The sequence below is a fragment of the Eriocheir sinensis genome, chromosome 21, assembly GCF_024679095.1.
Source record: "Eriocheir sinensis breed Jianghai 21 chromosome 21, ASM2467909v1, whole genome shotgun sequence".
Classification (NCBI taxonomy): Eukaryota; Metazoa; Arthropoda; class Malacostraca; order Decapoda; family Varunidae; genus Eriocheir; species Eriocheir sinensis.
In genome coordinates this window covers 632,813-648,125 of record NC_066529.1, presented here as the reverse complement: position 1 = coordinate 648,125, position 15,313 = coordinate 632,813, and the positions used below count along the sequence as shown (strand labels likewise).

The 15,313-nt window shown below is 48.1% G+C and overlaps 1 protein-coding gene across 1 annotated transcript; it reads left to right on the top strand.

Annotated features, from left to right (window-relative positions):
• Window positions 1–8,067: 8,067 nt before the first annotated feature.
• On the top strand, window positions 8,068–14,302 carry LOC127001426 (homeobox protein XHOX-3-like). The gene is made up of 3 exons (XM_050865954.1): window positions 8,068–8,786; window positions 9,086–9,215; window positions 12,588–14,302. Exons 1-3 carry the CDS (start codon window positions 8,068–8,070, stop codon window positions 13,149–13,151), a joined length of 1,413 nt encoding a protein of 470 aa, XP_050721911.1. The 3' UTR covers window positions 13,152–14,302.
• Window positions 14,303–15,313: the final 1,011 nt, after the last annotated feature.

The following is a 15,313-nucleotide window of genomic DNA, read 5'->3' as shown; positions in this document are numbered from 1 at the left end:
CATAAGAACGCAGGAGTCTACAAGAGGCCGGTAGGCCTGTACGAGGCAGCTCCTTTGACCCTAAGCTCCCGTGTATCTAACCCCACCTAATATCGCTGTCCATGAATTTATCTAGTCTAGTTTTGAATGTGACAATTGTATTGGCACTCACCACATGACTGCTAAGCCTATTCCACTCATCCACCACCCTGTTAGTAAACCAATTTTTGCCTATGTCCCTGTTGAATCTGAATTTATCCAGTTTAAACCCATTACTTCGTGTCCTACCCGGTTCTCTTACCAACAAAACCTTATGAATGTCTCCCTTATTAAAGCCCTTCATCCATTTATAAACCTCGATCATGTCTCCACGCACCCTTCGCCTTTCTAGAGAATACAAGTTTAACTGTTTGAGTCTTTCCTCGTATGGCAAGTTTCTCAACCCCTGAATCATCTTAGTCATCCTCCTCTGCACCGATTCTAACATTTTGATATCCATTCTATAGTAAGGTGACCAGAACTGAACCGTATAGTCAAGATGAGGTCTAACTAATGCTAAATATAGTTTGAGGAAGACTTCGGGGCTTCTGTTGCTTACGCTCCTTGAAATAAATCCCATGCAGTACCCTATTAGCTCGATTTCTAGCTTGAATGCAATGTCACTAGGTCACACTGACGGAACGCGTGACAAAATTGTTTATCTTTATACAGCTAGCAGTATTTACTCGCGATTAGATTATAGGAGGAAAAATATTTAGTGCCTCAAGCCTGTATGAAAACCATGTAAGATAGCAGAGATAGACGGATAGAGAGAGAGAGAGAGAGAGAGAGAGAGAGAGAGAGAGAGAGAGAGAGAGAGAGAGAGAGAAGGGGAGGAAAGTGCGGATGAGAAGCAAGGGAGGAGGAGGAGGAAGAGGAGGAGGAGGAGGAAGAAAGGAAGAAGGGGGGAAGGGGGTCGGCGATATATTGCTATAATCACGTTATGCACACCTTTGGACCCACCCAGGGGGGATATGGGGAGGGGGGGCACCGGGGGAGAGGGAAGGGGGAAGGGCAAGGGGGAGGGAGGGTATGGGGTGAAGCAAAGAGGGAAATACACGCCCTTCCGTTTTTTTCTTCTCTGGAAAAAAAAATCAAGTACGTAGCGTAGGCCTAGGAGATCCTTACTCGAAATATATTAAAGAGAAAAGGAGAGAGAGAGAGAGAGAGAGAGAGAGAGAGAGAGAGAGAGAGAGAGAGAGAGAGAGAGAGAGAGAGAGAGAGAGAGAGAGAGAGAGAGAGAGAGAGAGAGAGAGAGAGAGAGAGAGAGAGAGAGAGAGAGAAAATATATATAAAAATTAAATAACAAGAATAAAATAAAAATAAATATATAACGATATCTTGGAGCGGTGTGAGGCTGAATAAGTTACTGGGCCGAGTCTGTGCATGTCGCCCATTTAAGAGAGAAATATATATAAGAATTAATAACAATAATAAAATAAAAATAAATATATAACGATATCTAGGAGCGGCGTGAAGCTGAATAAGTTACTGGGACGAGTCTGTGCATGTCACCCATTTAACAGCGAGTGTATGTGTTGCATCATCGTCGGCGGGATCCCACACCCTTATGTATACATGCGCGGTGGACACAGTAGGTCGTCTTTCACTCCCTTGTAAGATGGTCATGTTCGGGTGTTGCCGCGGTGCCCAAGAAGGTTAGCACGTTGTCCGTCACTCCGGTGTCGATCATTCTTTCAGACACACGCACCACCGAGCCCTGACCCCAAGAGGCGATATTTGAGTACGCTTCACCTACTTCCAAAGACTGAAAAGGAGATCTGTCGGGTTCTGGTGAGTTTTTTGGGTTCATGGTACACAGAAAAAGGGTCAAGCCACCAGAAGGATCATACAACTACCCATGGAAATGCCCGAAACTCCTACGAAAGTCCAGTCAAACATGTGTGCATGCTTGAGTACCGAAATGTTTAAGAATATGACCCTTTGAGTATGCCCTCGCCGTCACAGGGTTGGACTAGGCATCTCTACAGTAGGTTATTCCAGCCACTCGTTGGAAAAAGTTAGAAGAGGCGGACTCACTGCATGTTTCCATTCACTCCAGCTTGAGAGGATTAAACCGCGCACCTCAACATACATTATTAAACTTCTTGTGAGACTTACTTGAATAACAGCGAGTTTTGGAGTTATTTAAATGCTTTCGTCTGAACTTGAGATTTTGTAAACGCCTTATTGGACGAGAGAGAGAGAGAGAGAGAGAGAGAGAGAGAGAGAGAGAGAGAGAGAGAGAGAGAGAGAGAGAGAGAGAGAGAGAGAGAGAGAGAGAGAGAGAGAGAGAGAGAGAGAGAGAGATACACAAAAGAGGACCGTGAAGAAAAAACAACAGCTATCGTATTAATAGTGTGTGTGTGTGTGTGTGTGTGTGTGTGTGTGTGTGTGTGTGTGTGTGTGTGTGTGTGTGTGTGTTCATCATCGCCACACTCCTTTGTTCCTTACGAGCAGAGAGAAGACTGAGGCCGCTTCCACTTCAGCCTGGAGGAGGAGGAGGAGGAGGAGGAGGAGGAGGAGAGAAGAGGCAAGAGGGAGGAGGAGGAGAGAAGAGGCAAGAGGGAGGAGTAGGCGAGGAAGTAGTAGTAGTAATAGAAATAGTAGTAGTAGAAGAGGCAAGATGGAGGAGGAGTAGGAAGAGGAGGAGGAGGAGTTGAGAGAGGAGGCAAGGAGGGAAGGAGAGGGAGGGGAGAAAGGGAGGAGGGAGGAGGTAGGAGGAGTGAGTTGCCCTTTCCTCCGGCGGGGATTGCCAGCGCCTCACCTCCTCGTTAACTCAATCTAAAAGTAGTTCGAGCATCATTACCTCCCACCTTGTTGCCTGGCCCGCCTCATTCCGCATGATTAGTCGCCCGTTTGCAATCCTCGCGTCTAATTGGTCGTCGGCCGGGTCGTTCCCTGAGGCAACTAATCATGACGGCAGCACGATTACCACCCAGGCAATCACGCCCAAGGGGGTTCCTCGCGCCGGCCCGGATCTCACGCCGCGCCCCGACAGCAGTCCGCGCCGGCATTAAACCGTCAATTTTAGGCAACGAATAACAATCTGGCCGGCGGAGAAACGCGTAAAACTCGACTCACTCGCTTCGCAGTTCAATCGTGTCTTAGAAGTCTTAGTGACGGAGGAGGGAGAGGAGGAGGAGGAGGGAGGGAGATGAAGGAGGGGGAGGGGGCAGCATGGGGCGAAATGGTAGTGGTGGTGGGAGTGGATGAAACAGCAAGAAAGACAACTAGAGTAGGAGAGAGGGAGAGAAAACACACAGCTATATAAGGAGAAACATGAACACAAAAGGGTGGGAGAGAAGTTTTATTGGGGAGAGTGGAGGGAGGGGAAGGGACGTGGGACAGGGTGTTGGGGTGAAGTAGAGGAAAGAACCAGAAGAGATACAACTATATAGAGTAGAAGGGATATAAAAAAAACACAGATAGGGAGAAAAAGGAATATAACAGTGACGGAGGAAAGGAGGGGAAGGGGGCAGCATGAGGATGAGGTAGTGGTAGAAGTGGAGGAAAAAGCGAGAGGAGAGACAACTGAAGGAGGAAAGAGTGAGAGAAAATACACAGCTTGGGAGAGATTGGGACACAACAGGGTGGGGGAGAAGAGGAGTTTTGGGGAATGTGGAGGTACTGATGGAAGGATAGAAAGATGGATGAAAATAAAGAAGAAAAAGAAAAGGTAGAAAAAGAGGGAATAGAAAAGGAGAAGAGGGGCGAAGGAGAAGGGAGGCTAAAGTGAAAGGGAGAGAAAGAGAAGGGGAAATAGAGACAAGAGGGAGGAAGAGGAGGAGGAGAAAGAGATAAAGAGAACAGACAGATAAAGATGAGGAGGAAACAAAGTAAGACAGGGAAACGAGAAATCAGAAAGGGTAGCGATGCGAAGAGGAAGAGAAAGCGAAAGAGAAGTAGAGAGAGAAAGAAAGAGAGGAAAAAAATAGGGTGGGAAAAGGGAGAGAAGGAGGAGATGAATTTGGGGGGCATGATCAGTGATGTGTTAGGGAGGAGGAAAGAGAAGGGAGAGGGGGAGTGAAGCAGGAGGGAAGAAGGGGAGGGAAGGGGAGGAAACGGAGTGAGGAAATCTCCAGGCTGGAGTGACGAGCGAGGGTTGATGGGGAGCAGAATCTGAGGAGGGGGGTGGGGGGGGGGGGGGAGAGAGAGAGAGAGAGAGAGAGAGAGAGAGAGAGAGAGAGAGAGAGAGAGAGAGAGAGAGAGAGAGAGAGAGAGAGAGAGAGAGAGAAGGAGAAACGAGGAGAATGCTGGAGGAAGAAAACTGCAAGAGAAGGGAAGAGAGGAATAAGAGAATGGAGGAGGAGGAAGAAAGGAGGAGGTGGAGAAGGTATGTAAACAGACGAAAGAAAATACTTAAGAAAGGAAGTAAATAAGCAAATAAGTAAGTCTCTGTACAAGGGCAAGGCCACATTAATCTTTTTTTCATTTTTCTCTCGTAAACTCTAACACTTTTTTTATTTTTACAACAAAGGAGACAGCTCAAGGGCACAGAAAAAAGGAAACAATAATAAATAAAAAAAGCCCGCTACTCGCTGCTCCCAAAAAAATAATCAAAAGAGGTGGTCGAAAGAAAGGTCAATTATTAAAGTCCCCTGTATCCATGTGTTTCAACCTTATTTCTACTTCATGTCATGAGGAAATAGATAAATTAACACAGAGAAGCGAATGCCTACCACGAGGACATAAATGCTTCCCTTAACATGAAAAAAAAGGTAACAGAAACAAAAACAAAGAAAATCAACTGAGGAAAAAAATCACGTCCCTTATTAATACTAAAAATGGGAATTACTATCTTGAATGCGTGAATCGTCTCTCATTAATATATAAGTGAATAACAGTCTTGAAGAAGTATATTTTATGTCTTATTAACACAAGCAAGCGAAAAATACATCTTAATAGACAAACATCTGACTATATAAACAAAATAAAACAATAAGGAAATAAGGAAAGGTTCAGTAAATGATATTAACGAAAACAAACACATTAAAACAGATAGCAAAAAAACAACAACAACAAAAAAGAAAAAATGTGAACAACCAAATCCTCGTTACTAATACAGCTACACGTTCCAATTTTTCACTTTCCTTCTCTTTATTATTTTTTTTATTCCCATTACGAGCTTGAAAAAAAAAAGTCGCGTATTATTCCATCTATTTCTTTTAACGGTGTGTGAGAGGTGTGTGTTACGGGTGAGGGAGGGGGAAGAGGAGGGGGAGGGGTGGCTGTTGGGGGTGATGCATGCATAATGGTGTGAGGGTGTGATGGGGTGAAGAGGGGAGGGGATGCGAGGGGAAGGGGGTGCATGAGGAATGTGTAGTGGATGCTGGGTGTGTGTGTGTGTGTGTGTGTGTGTGTGTGTGTGTGTGTGTGTGGTGCATGGTAGGGGAGGAAGGTAAAAGTGTGTTGAGGGCATGTTAGAATATATTTATGTATGTATGCTTGCATGTATGTATGTATGTATGTATGTATGTATGTATGACTATCTGTTTATCAATATATTCATCAACCTTACTACCTACCTATCTACCAGCCTATCCATCTATCTATCAACACATCTATCTATTTAGCTAACTACTTATCTATCTGTATCTATGCAAGGGCAATGGGGATGAAGATGGAGCTAAAAGTAGGGGGGCAGGGAAATGGTAGAAGGGGTTACCGGGGGGTTAGGGAGGTGAAGGGGAATGAGGGGTGGCACTGGGATGTGTAGAGGGAGAGGGGTCTGGGGGGAGGTGAAAATAATGGCATGGTGAAGGGGATGAAGATAGTGGGAATGGGGGAGCAGGACGTAGCAGCCTGGAGAACTACTGATGAGGGGGAGAATGGAGAGGAAGGGGTGAAGGGGGTGGGGAAAAGGGGAAAACTGGCAGTGAGTGAGAAGGGCGTGTTGGGGTGAGGGTTAGGTTGGGGTGTTGTGGTGCCAGGTAGAGGGGGAGGTAAGAACTCGTTGAAGGGGGGATGAGGGCTTTGTTGAAGGTGAGGGCGAGGTTGGAGTGCGTGAGTGAGGGTGAGGTTGAGGTGAGGGTGGTGGTAGGTGAGGGGGGAGGTGAACTGGAGATGGTGGGGAGCTGAGGCGTGTTGCAGGAAGGGTGAGGGAGAGGTTGGGTGTGTTGGTGAGGGCATGGCGGGGTGGAGGTGGTGATCGGGGTGAGAATGGTGGTAGGTGGAGGGGGAGGTACACTGGAGCTGGTGGGGAGCAAAGGCGTGTTGCAGAGGGGTGAGGGCGAAGCTGGGGTGTGTGGGCGAGGGCGTGGCGGGGTGGAGGTAGTGATGAGACTCTGCATCACCATCATTGCCCTCCATCGAGCATTCCCCGAGCACCTCCCCGCCCGCCCGCCACACAGGCACGCCGCCCGCCGCCATGCGTCCCGCCCCCGCCCTCGCCGCCCCGGGCACAGAGCCGCCGCCGCCGCCTCCCCGCCGGGCACTTACGCCCTTATGGCCTTTCAGATTTGCAATCATCTGTTCTCATTTCATTGTTTATTCAACACCTCGCCATGACAACCAATCAGGAGTGTGGAGAGGCAGTGAGGGTCGAGCCGCGCGCTGATTGGTGCAGCCGCGGCCGAGGCCACGCCCAGCCTCCTGCAGCAACAAATCAACGTGCCGCTGCAGCGAGGGGAGTCTTGGAGGTATTTAAGCTTCACCATTGTCCTCGTCTTCAAGGCTAAGGCAGGTCAGGTGGGCAGCGAGGGGACAGCCACGTTCAGGTCGCCCCGTCACCGCCAGGAGGGTACTCGCCTCCCTCAGCACCTTGGCACGCAGCAGGAGGGCCGCTCCGCCCCTCGCCCCGTCGCCCAGGCCGCGCCCAGGTGAGCAGAAAAGTACGAAATATTGTCTAAAGATTGTAGTTATTAGGAAAGAAATCAACCCAGCACCTGGTCGCTGCTGTCGAAAATCAAGCTCAAAATAATACTTGCAAAAGCAGATAATAATTGCTTCATTTTATTTTTATCAAAGTAATCATGACTCCTCCGCCGCTGTCATCGGACCGCGCGGAGCTTTATCCGCTAATAATAGGAGTTCCTTATAAAGGACGCAGCGTCTGAATCATGACCTATCGCCGCTAAATAAAGCGCGCACGTTACTCTTGTGTTCTGCTGGGAGTGAGCAGTAAAGGGAAATTTGTTTACTTTACATTCGACCAATCAGTTAATAAATAGTAATTATAATATTATTACTGCAGTAATGTTGTGTAGCATCCCGTTAATGAGCGAGGGAAGGAAATTATTTTCAAATGATGTACAGAGTAAAACAACCCTGAATAAAACCAAAGGCTTGGTCTTACCTCCCGCGCAAATCTACCCGCCTGTCAGTCACCAAAGCACAAATAAAACGGAGTTGCAATGAGAGACGTTTGTCCGACCCTCTTCCCAGCCATGCCGCTCTTATTCGCTTCCTCATCATGACACCCGGATCGGCCACAACGTTCCCCTCAGAGCGGGTTACCACACAGGTATCCTCAGGCAGACATGTGTCCACTCTTGTCTAATTCACGAAAAATGAGCGGCGGGGGCGCAGTAGTATAAGAAGGTCAGGTCAAAATTAAAACTATTTAGCATATTTTCTTTTACCCTAATCCAGGGTTGCTAAAGCTGTTGTCCATAAGTTCCCCGAACTAAAAGTTCACCCTCCTCAAACCAATATTCTTTTTTCCACTGACAAAGGACCGGCTACTATTCTCTTTTGAGCAACGAGGATGGTGGTGTGGTGTGGTGTGAGAGGTCCCGGTAGTACCTGTACTATAACACGTTCAGTACTGCCTAACAGTCCACACGGGTACGTGTCTGTAGCAGTGCTCATCACAGTGTCGGCGGGTGAGGATCTAATATGTTTTAGTATTTGCCACGATTAATGTCATCAACCATAAATGTTGCCTCTGAAAAAATTGGTAACATGTTCAGGAACATGTTCCCGTTATGTTGGCAACGTGTTTGGGGACAAGAGTGTCGGGCCTTCAAATTTGCTTTCCCTCAGCTACCCACTAGGTAAGGGCGTACGTGGCAGCGCAGCGTCGCCGTGTGCTAGCCCCGGCGGGCGATGGAGCGGCAGCGGCGGGATTGTTCCTTGCTACGGCTGCTGGCCCGGTCGGCGGGCTCCACGTGCCCCTCTGAGGGCGCCGCCATGCCCGTCACGCCCCCACACACCCCGGCAGCCTCCCCCGAAGAGCCGTCGCCCCTCACGCCGCTGCGCCTCGCTCTCCACAGCTTGGAGGACAAACAACAGCTGTCCGCCCTCATGCCGGACACCCGGGACGCTACCCCGCCCACGACCTACACCTCCGCCCCCACGAACGAGCCCCCAACAAGGCAACCTCACCCCCAACACGCCGCCCACCACCCTCACCCACATCGCCACGCCCCTTCCCGTGTGGACACAGTACCACCGGAGCCTCCCGACCGCGGCGTCCATACCCCCGCTACGACGCCTGCCTCCGCTACTCAACCGCCAGAAAACAACAACAACGACACAGAGAAGCAGTGCCGCGGCGCCCGGCACTCCCCGGGCCAGAAGGACGCCTTCAGCCTGGCGGCACACCCCACCGCCGCCCTCCCGGAGTCCTCCTGTCGTCAGGCAGAGGACACCTCCCACCGCCCTCCCAGCGTAAGCGGCCCGCAGCGCGGTGGCTCTCAGCGTGGCACGGAGGACCATGGCAGGGCGGCAACGGAGGCGGCGGTGTACCAAACCGGCGCCAACGAGCACCAACTGCCGTCACCCGCCGCCACCACGGACACCACGCACGACCCTGGCATCCGCAGGTGAGGCAACACCTGGCAAGGGACGTCTTCACCTCCATCTTTCATTCATAACGGCTAAAAATAAATGCTGCCTTCGTAACACGGAGAAACCATTACACTAAACTGAAATAGTTATTCCAGAATCGTCCACGACATAGATGGCAAAGGGCGGGAGCTATGGGGATGAAGGAGGGGGGCAGGTACAGCAGGGGAATGACCGAGGGAGAATATTAGTGACGAATATTATGGAAGGAAGGTGACAGGAAAACTATTGGGCGCCCAGGTGAGTATGAGTGACCCTGACGGCTCCTCCTCGGCAGGTACCGCACGGCCTTCACGCGGGAGCAGGTGTCGCGCCTCGAAAGGGAGTTCCTGAGGGAGAATTACGTGAGTCGTCCGCGGCGGTGCGAGCTGGCTGCCGAACTCAACCTGCCCGAAGCCACCATCAAGGTAACGCATCCAACCAGCCATCACCTGCTTTTTTTTTTTTAAGTAAAGAAGTAAAGCCAAGGCCAAAAAAAAAAAACCGCTATAACGCTGCTCCCACAAAGAGGACCGTAGGGGTTAGCAGAAAAAGAGTTGTCAGAGCCCATTATAGAGAGTTGTCTTGATTTTTTTGTACTACATTTCTTATGCATGTACAACTTTTCGCTTGGGTTTTGTCTTTTATTAATTTTGGGATAATATTACATTATCGTAGCCATCTCGCGCGAGATTAATACTTACATTATGTGTTGTATTTTGGTCGCTGAACGCAGTGCAGTATAATTGCTAGCTTACGGAAAACTAAAAAAAATTAAGTACAACGATGTAAAAGTTTTATGAGAGCAACTATAGCACATCGCATTTTTGCAGCGGGTGGGGGGTTGGGGGGGGGGAGATTAAGTTAGTTTAAGGTAAATTTGGTTAAGTTAGGTCAGGTGAAGTTTATTTAGCCTCTTTAGATTTATCAAGTTCCATTTATGATAAACGCGAGTGATACGCTTCGCGCTGTGACGGCGGCGGGGTAGACAACGGTAATCTACATATTCCCCTAATTTTTTCCCGCCTCCGCAAGCTGGGTCATCTGCTGTTAAAGTTCATGCACCGTATATACAAAACCATTTTGCTGACTCCATGGACTATCGTTCATAAGCATTGTCAAAACGCAATGTCAAGACTTGTTCTGTTCGTGACTTCTGACAAGTGTTAAATAAAACATACTCATATATTTGTATTCCCTTTATCATTATTATTATTATTATTATTATTATTATTATTATTATTATTATTATTATTATTACTATTATTATCAATGTATTGCAATCTCTCGCTTTGCACTGCAGCTTGCTCCCTTCGGCTCCCCTCACCTTACCCACCAACCACTATAGTCATGCTCTGCTTACCCGCCTATTCATTCTTCCCTCACAATTAATCCAAACAGTATGCTACCCGGCTACTTCCCTTTACTTTTAATACATGTTATGTCATCCTTCAAATTACTTTTTGTATTTGTCATAAATATGAAAAGCTAAGCAGCACTTGGGTGCGTCCTGAACATGAATGTAGGCTTGGCCTTTTACGTGCTGCGGCGCACTCTGCAGGACAGGACCTTGCACACCAGCTGAGAAAGGCAAGAGGACAGGGACAAAGTCTCTAAATGAGGAGTCACTCTCTGGCGCTCCTTCCGAAGTTGTGCCCGAGGCCGTGCAGGAAGCAGCCCCTGCCGAGGCCGGGCCAGTCAGGCGAAGCAGCAAGACGAGGAGACTGACAAGGCCGGGAATCAACTTCGGTGTTTGGAACGCCTGCCACCAATGTTACATACGGCACCTGCTGGAGCCTGATGTAAACTCCAGGGGTTTAATGGCCATATTTAACGTGCAGTTGACGAATGACCCGATTAAGATACTATTCGATGTCCCAGGGCCCAAGGATAAGGTCATGGCAGCATAGCACGCCATCAGAACCCTGCTGGACACGTGGGGTCGGCAAGAGGACGGCAACGAGTTTGCATATATGTGAGAGATTACCCTCAGACGACCTCTAACACACCGATGATAAGAAGACAGATACCGATGACGTTCGGGGGACTAAGCAGCGCCGGGATTTGATGCCTGAGTTTCCCCCCACTCCAAGGCGTCTCATGACTTACCTTATTTTGTTCGAGATATTCTTAGATCAATATGTACGTAAAAAAAAGTGGTTTATATGCTTGGCGATTTTAATGATAATTATTTACGTACCAGAAGAAGTCTTGGTAATATTATAACTAATGCCAAACTGCCTGAGGTTATTGACAGTCCTCCTAGAGTGAATACTAACAGTGTAAAATTACTCGCTGTTATCATTACTATCATAAGGGACACAATTGTAGCAGCAGATGTTCTTCCTTGCTCTATAGCTGGCCATGAATTCAGTTCTTTGACTATGACGTTGCATAAACCTAAGAATCAGCGTGATGTTATAACGAAACGCTAACTACGGAATTATTCTCCATGCACTCTTCGCAAACTGCACCATGGTGAACAAGGTGAACAAGGTGAACAAGGCACTGATAACGTTCATGTCCAGACCAGCATATTTGCCAACACTCAGCTCAAGTCCTGATGCACGGATCCCGATGGCCAGTAAAGAGTTCCCAAGGCAAAGGCACGACAATGTGACGCTGACAAAAAGAGACGAATACTGCTAGTCTTTTTCTTTTGGGTGTAAACAACTCATTCACATGAACACACACACACACACACACACACACACACACACACACACACACACACACACCTGTATAACATGGAGGTACCTCTGAGCCTCCCCCACAACCCGTGTTACCCTCACAAAGCTGCACAACAATAACACTCGCAACACTTACATGGGCGGAGAGCAAACTTGTTGACGCCAATGGAAACACTCAGCCTCGATATATCTGCAAAGAGGAAGAAAGTATGTATTAATATTATTTTATACTTATCTTTCATCGGAAATCAACAACGCGGAGTAGACACGATGTCTTATGTCATTTATGGTCATAGCTTGCCCTCTACGTACAGCTGACGTACAACACTTGCACCAAGTGGAGTGTAGATTCAAATCGAAAAATATTTATAATGGATTTTCAACAACTGATGGGAAGTCAAGGCACGACCAAATAAAAAAAATGTACCCGCAAATATAAGAAGTCGGGAGAAATTACTGGAGGCGCCGCTCCGCCGATACAGACCACTAGGAGTGGGTCCTCTCTAACAAATTCAAGCCTGAAACACTTTTCTAAATGGTCACACGACTATTCGGTTCTTCACGTAGCCACTACGATGATCAGTCACAGATGCTGGTCCTAGTAACGAATTAATCTGACAATTATACATACTTTAACTCTTTTATTTTATGTCTGTTTGAGTGGTTATTACGACAGTAGTGAGTAGAGCGCTGAACGAGTAAACAGAGAAATAAAACACTAAATTACTATGCCCCTTCCATACGATTGAGAGGAAAAAATACATTTCCAATGGATGTCATCGTTGCCCATGATAAACCTTTGTCGATTTTCTCTCGTTTTCTAAGACGCCGTTTTCTTTTACTGATTTCATGACAAACACCAACAACTCTTACAAATCCTTAGTTCTCTAACACTGACATAACGCGCACATGTCCGTAGACTCAGGAAGGCATGTTGTGATAATGAAAAAACTGAAGAAAGTCAGAAGAAAGATGAAGGACATGAAGATATGAGACTAGGAAAGGAGCGGAACTGTACCTGGGTGTAGGGAAGGTTCGTGCTCTCTCTCTCTCTCTCTCTCTCTCTCTCTCTCTCTCTCTCTCTCTCTCTCATCGTGACCCTCCCCGCAGGTGTGGTTCCAGAACAGACGCATGAAGGACAAGCGGCAGCGCCTGGCCCTCGCGTGGCCCTACTGGGACTCCGCCCTCGCCGCCACGCTGCTCCACGCCGCCCACCCCGCCCCACCCCTGCTCCACCCCCTCGCCACCTCCGCCCCCCTCGCCCCGCACCTCGCCACCCACACTGTGCCTTCATTTCTTCCAGCACACTTCGGCCTCAACCCCTTCCTACCTCCCGCCCACAACCCAAATCAAGCCCCCGCCCCCACCCTCCCACTCAGGCCGTACCCGACCCTGCTCCTCCACTCCGTCCCGCCAGCCGCCCAGCCTCTACTAGCAAGCCACGATCCACGACCCTCTCTGGTCCACACTCCCACTTCCACCCTGCCTCGCCCCTGCCTGCCGCCCCTCCCACGGTCTACTGTCTGCCTGTGGGAGGGTGCCCAAAACCAGGGGGACGTGGTGGGCAAGGGCTTGAGTGTAGAGGCGACACACAGCAACCCAACAGCAACCACCCTCGCCCAAGGCACAACAACCACCGACCACACCCGCTGCTCCCCCTCGCCATGCCCCTAGGCCCTCCTCGCTGCCTGGGCCCAAGGTGCCACGGTGCAAGCAAGCACACCCCTGACGGCGACCGTGTGGCATGCAGCGCAGCGCAGCGCCGCATCAGGACAAGGAGGTGCCTGAAAGGTCCCTTGCTTCTCTTGGTCCTTTCCTTGCCAGGGGCTACAGGCACGCGTTCGCAGGGTGCGGGTGCACTGTACGGACACTGAAGTCAATCTTACCTAACCATTGCAAAAACAAGGCGTAAAAAGTTGTAGAGTTAAATACAAGAAAGAAAAACTAGAAAAGCCCGCCGTAATCTTTGTCTCCTCTTCATTACCATACTGGACGGGAATATAATCGAGACGAGGGACGAATATTTCCTAACCAGTGAAGAAAAAAGGTGTAAAAAGCCGTCGTGCCCATAAAGGAAAGAAAAAAATATAACAGCCCACCGTACTCTTTGTCTCCTGTTCTTTACTATACTGGACGGTAATGTAATCGAGACGAGGGACGAATATTACCTAACCAGAGCAGAAAAAAGGTATGAAAAACTGTCACAGAGTCAAATATGGGAAAGAAAAAAGTTAGAACAGCCCACCGTAATATTTGTCTCCTCTTCATTAAAATTACTGCACGGGAATGAAAGCACAGCAAGGGACGAACGTTACCTAATCAATGCGGCAATAAAGTTATAAAAAGCTGTCGCGTCCAAAAACAGTGTTAAAATAGTAATGGAGTGGAGGGAGGAATATTAACCTAACAAGTACAAAATAGGTCAAAAACAGTGTTGAAATGGTAATGGCATGTTGGGAGGAATATTACTTGATCGATGCAGAGTATAAGTTGTAAAAAGCTGTCGTGTCCAATAATAGTGTTGAAATAATAATGGAACCGAGGGAGGAATATTAACCTAACAAGTGCAAAGGAGATGTAAATAGCTGTCGAGTCCAAAAACAGTGTTGAAATAGCAATGAAGTGGAGAGACAAATATTACCAGAAAAAAACCGTGTAATAATCTGTCGAGTCCAATAATAACGTTGAAATAATAAGCGTGAGGACTTGCCAACACACAAGTCCGTGCATAATCATTGTCATTATTACCCCGTGCAGAGCGTCGGCGCGCAATCACGGAATTAATTGATTGCGGGACATTTTAAAGTTGTGTTCTCAGTTGTAAAGGGGGTTAATAAAAAAAAAAAAGATATCTCCCTTGTTAACGCAGGCATTGTAAGTGTGTGTCTGTTTGTGTGTATGTATGTATGTATGTATGTCTTGTCTGTCTGTGTGTTTGTATCTTTCTGGCTGTCTATCTTTCTGACTCTCTCTCTCTCTCTCTCTCTCTCTCTCTCTCTCTCTCTCTCTCTCTCTCTCTCTCTCTCTCTCTCTCTCTCTCTCTCTCTCTCTCTCTCTCTCTCTCTCTCTCTCTCTCTCTCTCTCTCTCTCTTTCAAGACGTTCGCACACATAGAACCACGAAACACACACACACAAAACGCAATCCACCGGAAACAAAAGCCGATACACACACACACACACACACACACACACACACACACACACACACACACACACAGTCACCAACGACACAAAAGAAAACAGATATACACGCAAAATCGACCACTGACTCAGACACGTGAATGCAAGAAAGAGGAGCCAGGTGTGAAAACTCATACCTGGAACATGGATGAAGGAGGAGGAGGACGAGGAGGAGGAGGACGAGGAGGAGGAGGAGGAGGAGGAGGAGGAGGAGGGGAAGGCGTTTACGAGCTACAGTAGAGTTGCTCCGTTATTGGACGCCGACTCACGACACTATATTGCAAACAACTTTTCCATATTGCCGCCATCCATTTTAACAAGCGCGGCGGCAGCAGGAGGAGGAGGAGGAGGAGGTGGAGGAGGAGGAGGAGGGAAAAGAAGAAGAGGAGGTGATGGTGGAGGAGGAGGAGGACGAGGAGGAAAAAAGAAGAGTGAATAGGACAAAAGAAAAGGAAACTAACAGAAGAAAATAAAAGAATAAAAAGTGAGTAGGGAAAAAATGATGAGGCAAGTAAGAAAAAAATAAATAACGAGAATGGATTTTTTTTCTTTTAAGCACACACGATAAGGAAACTAATCACACACACACACACACACACACACACACACACACACACACACACACACTAAGGAAGGAAGGAAGGAAAGGAAATTC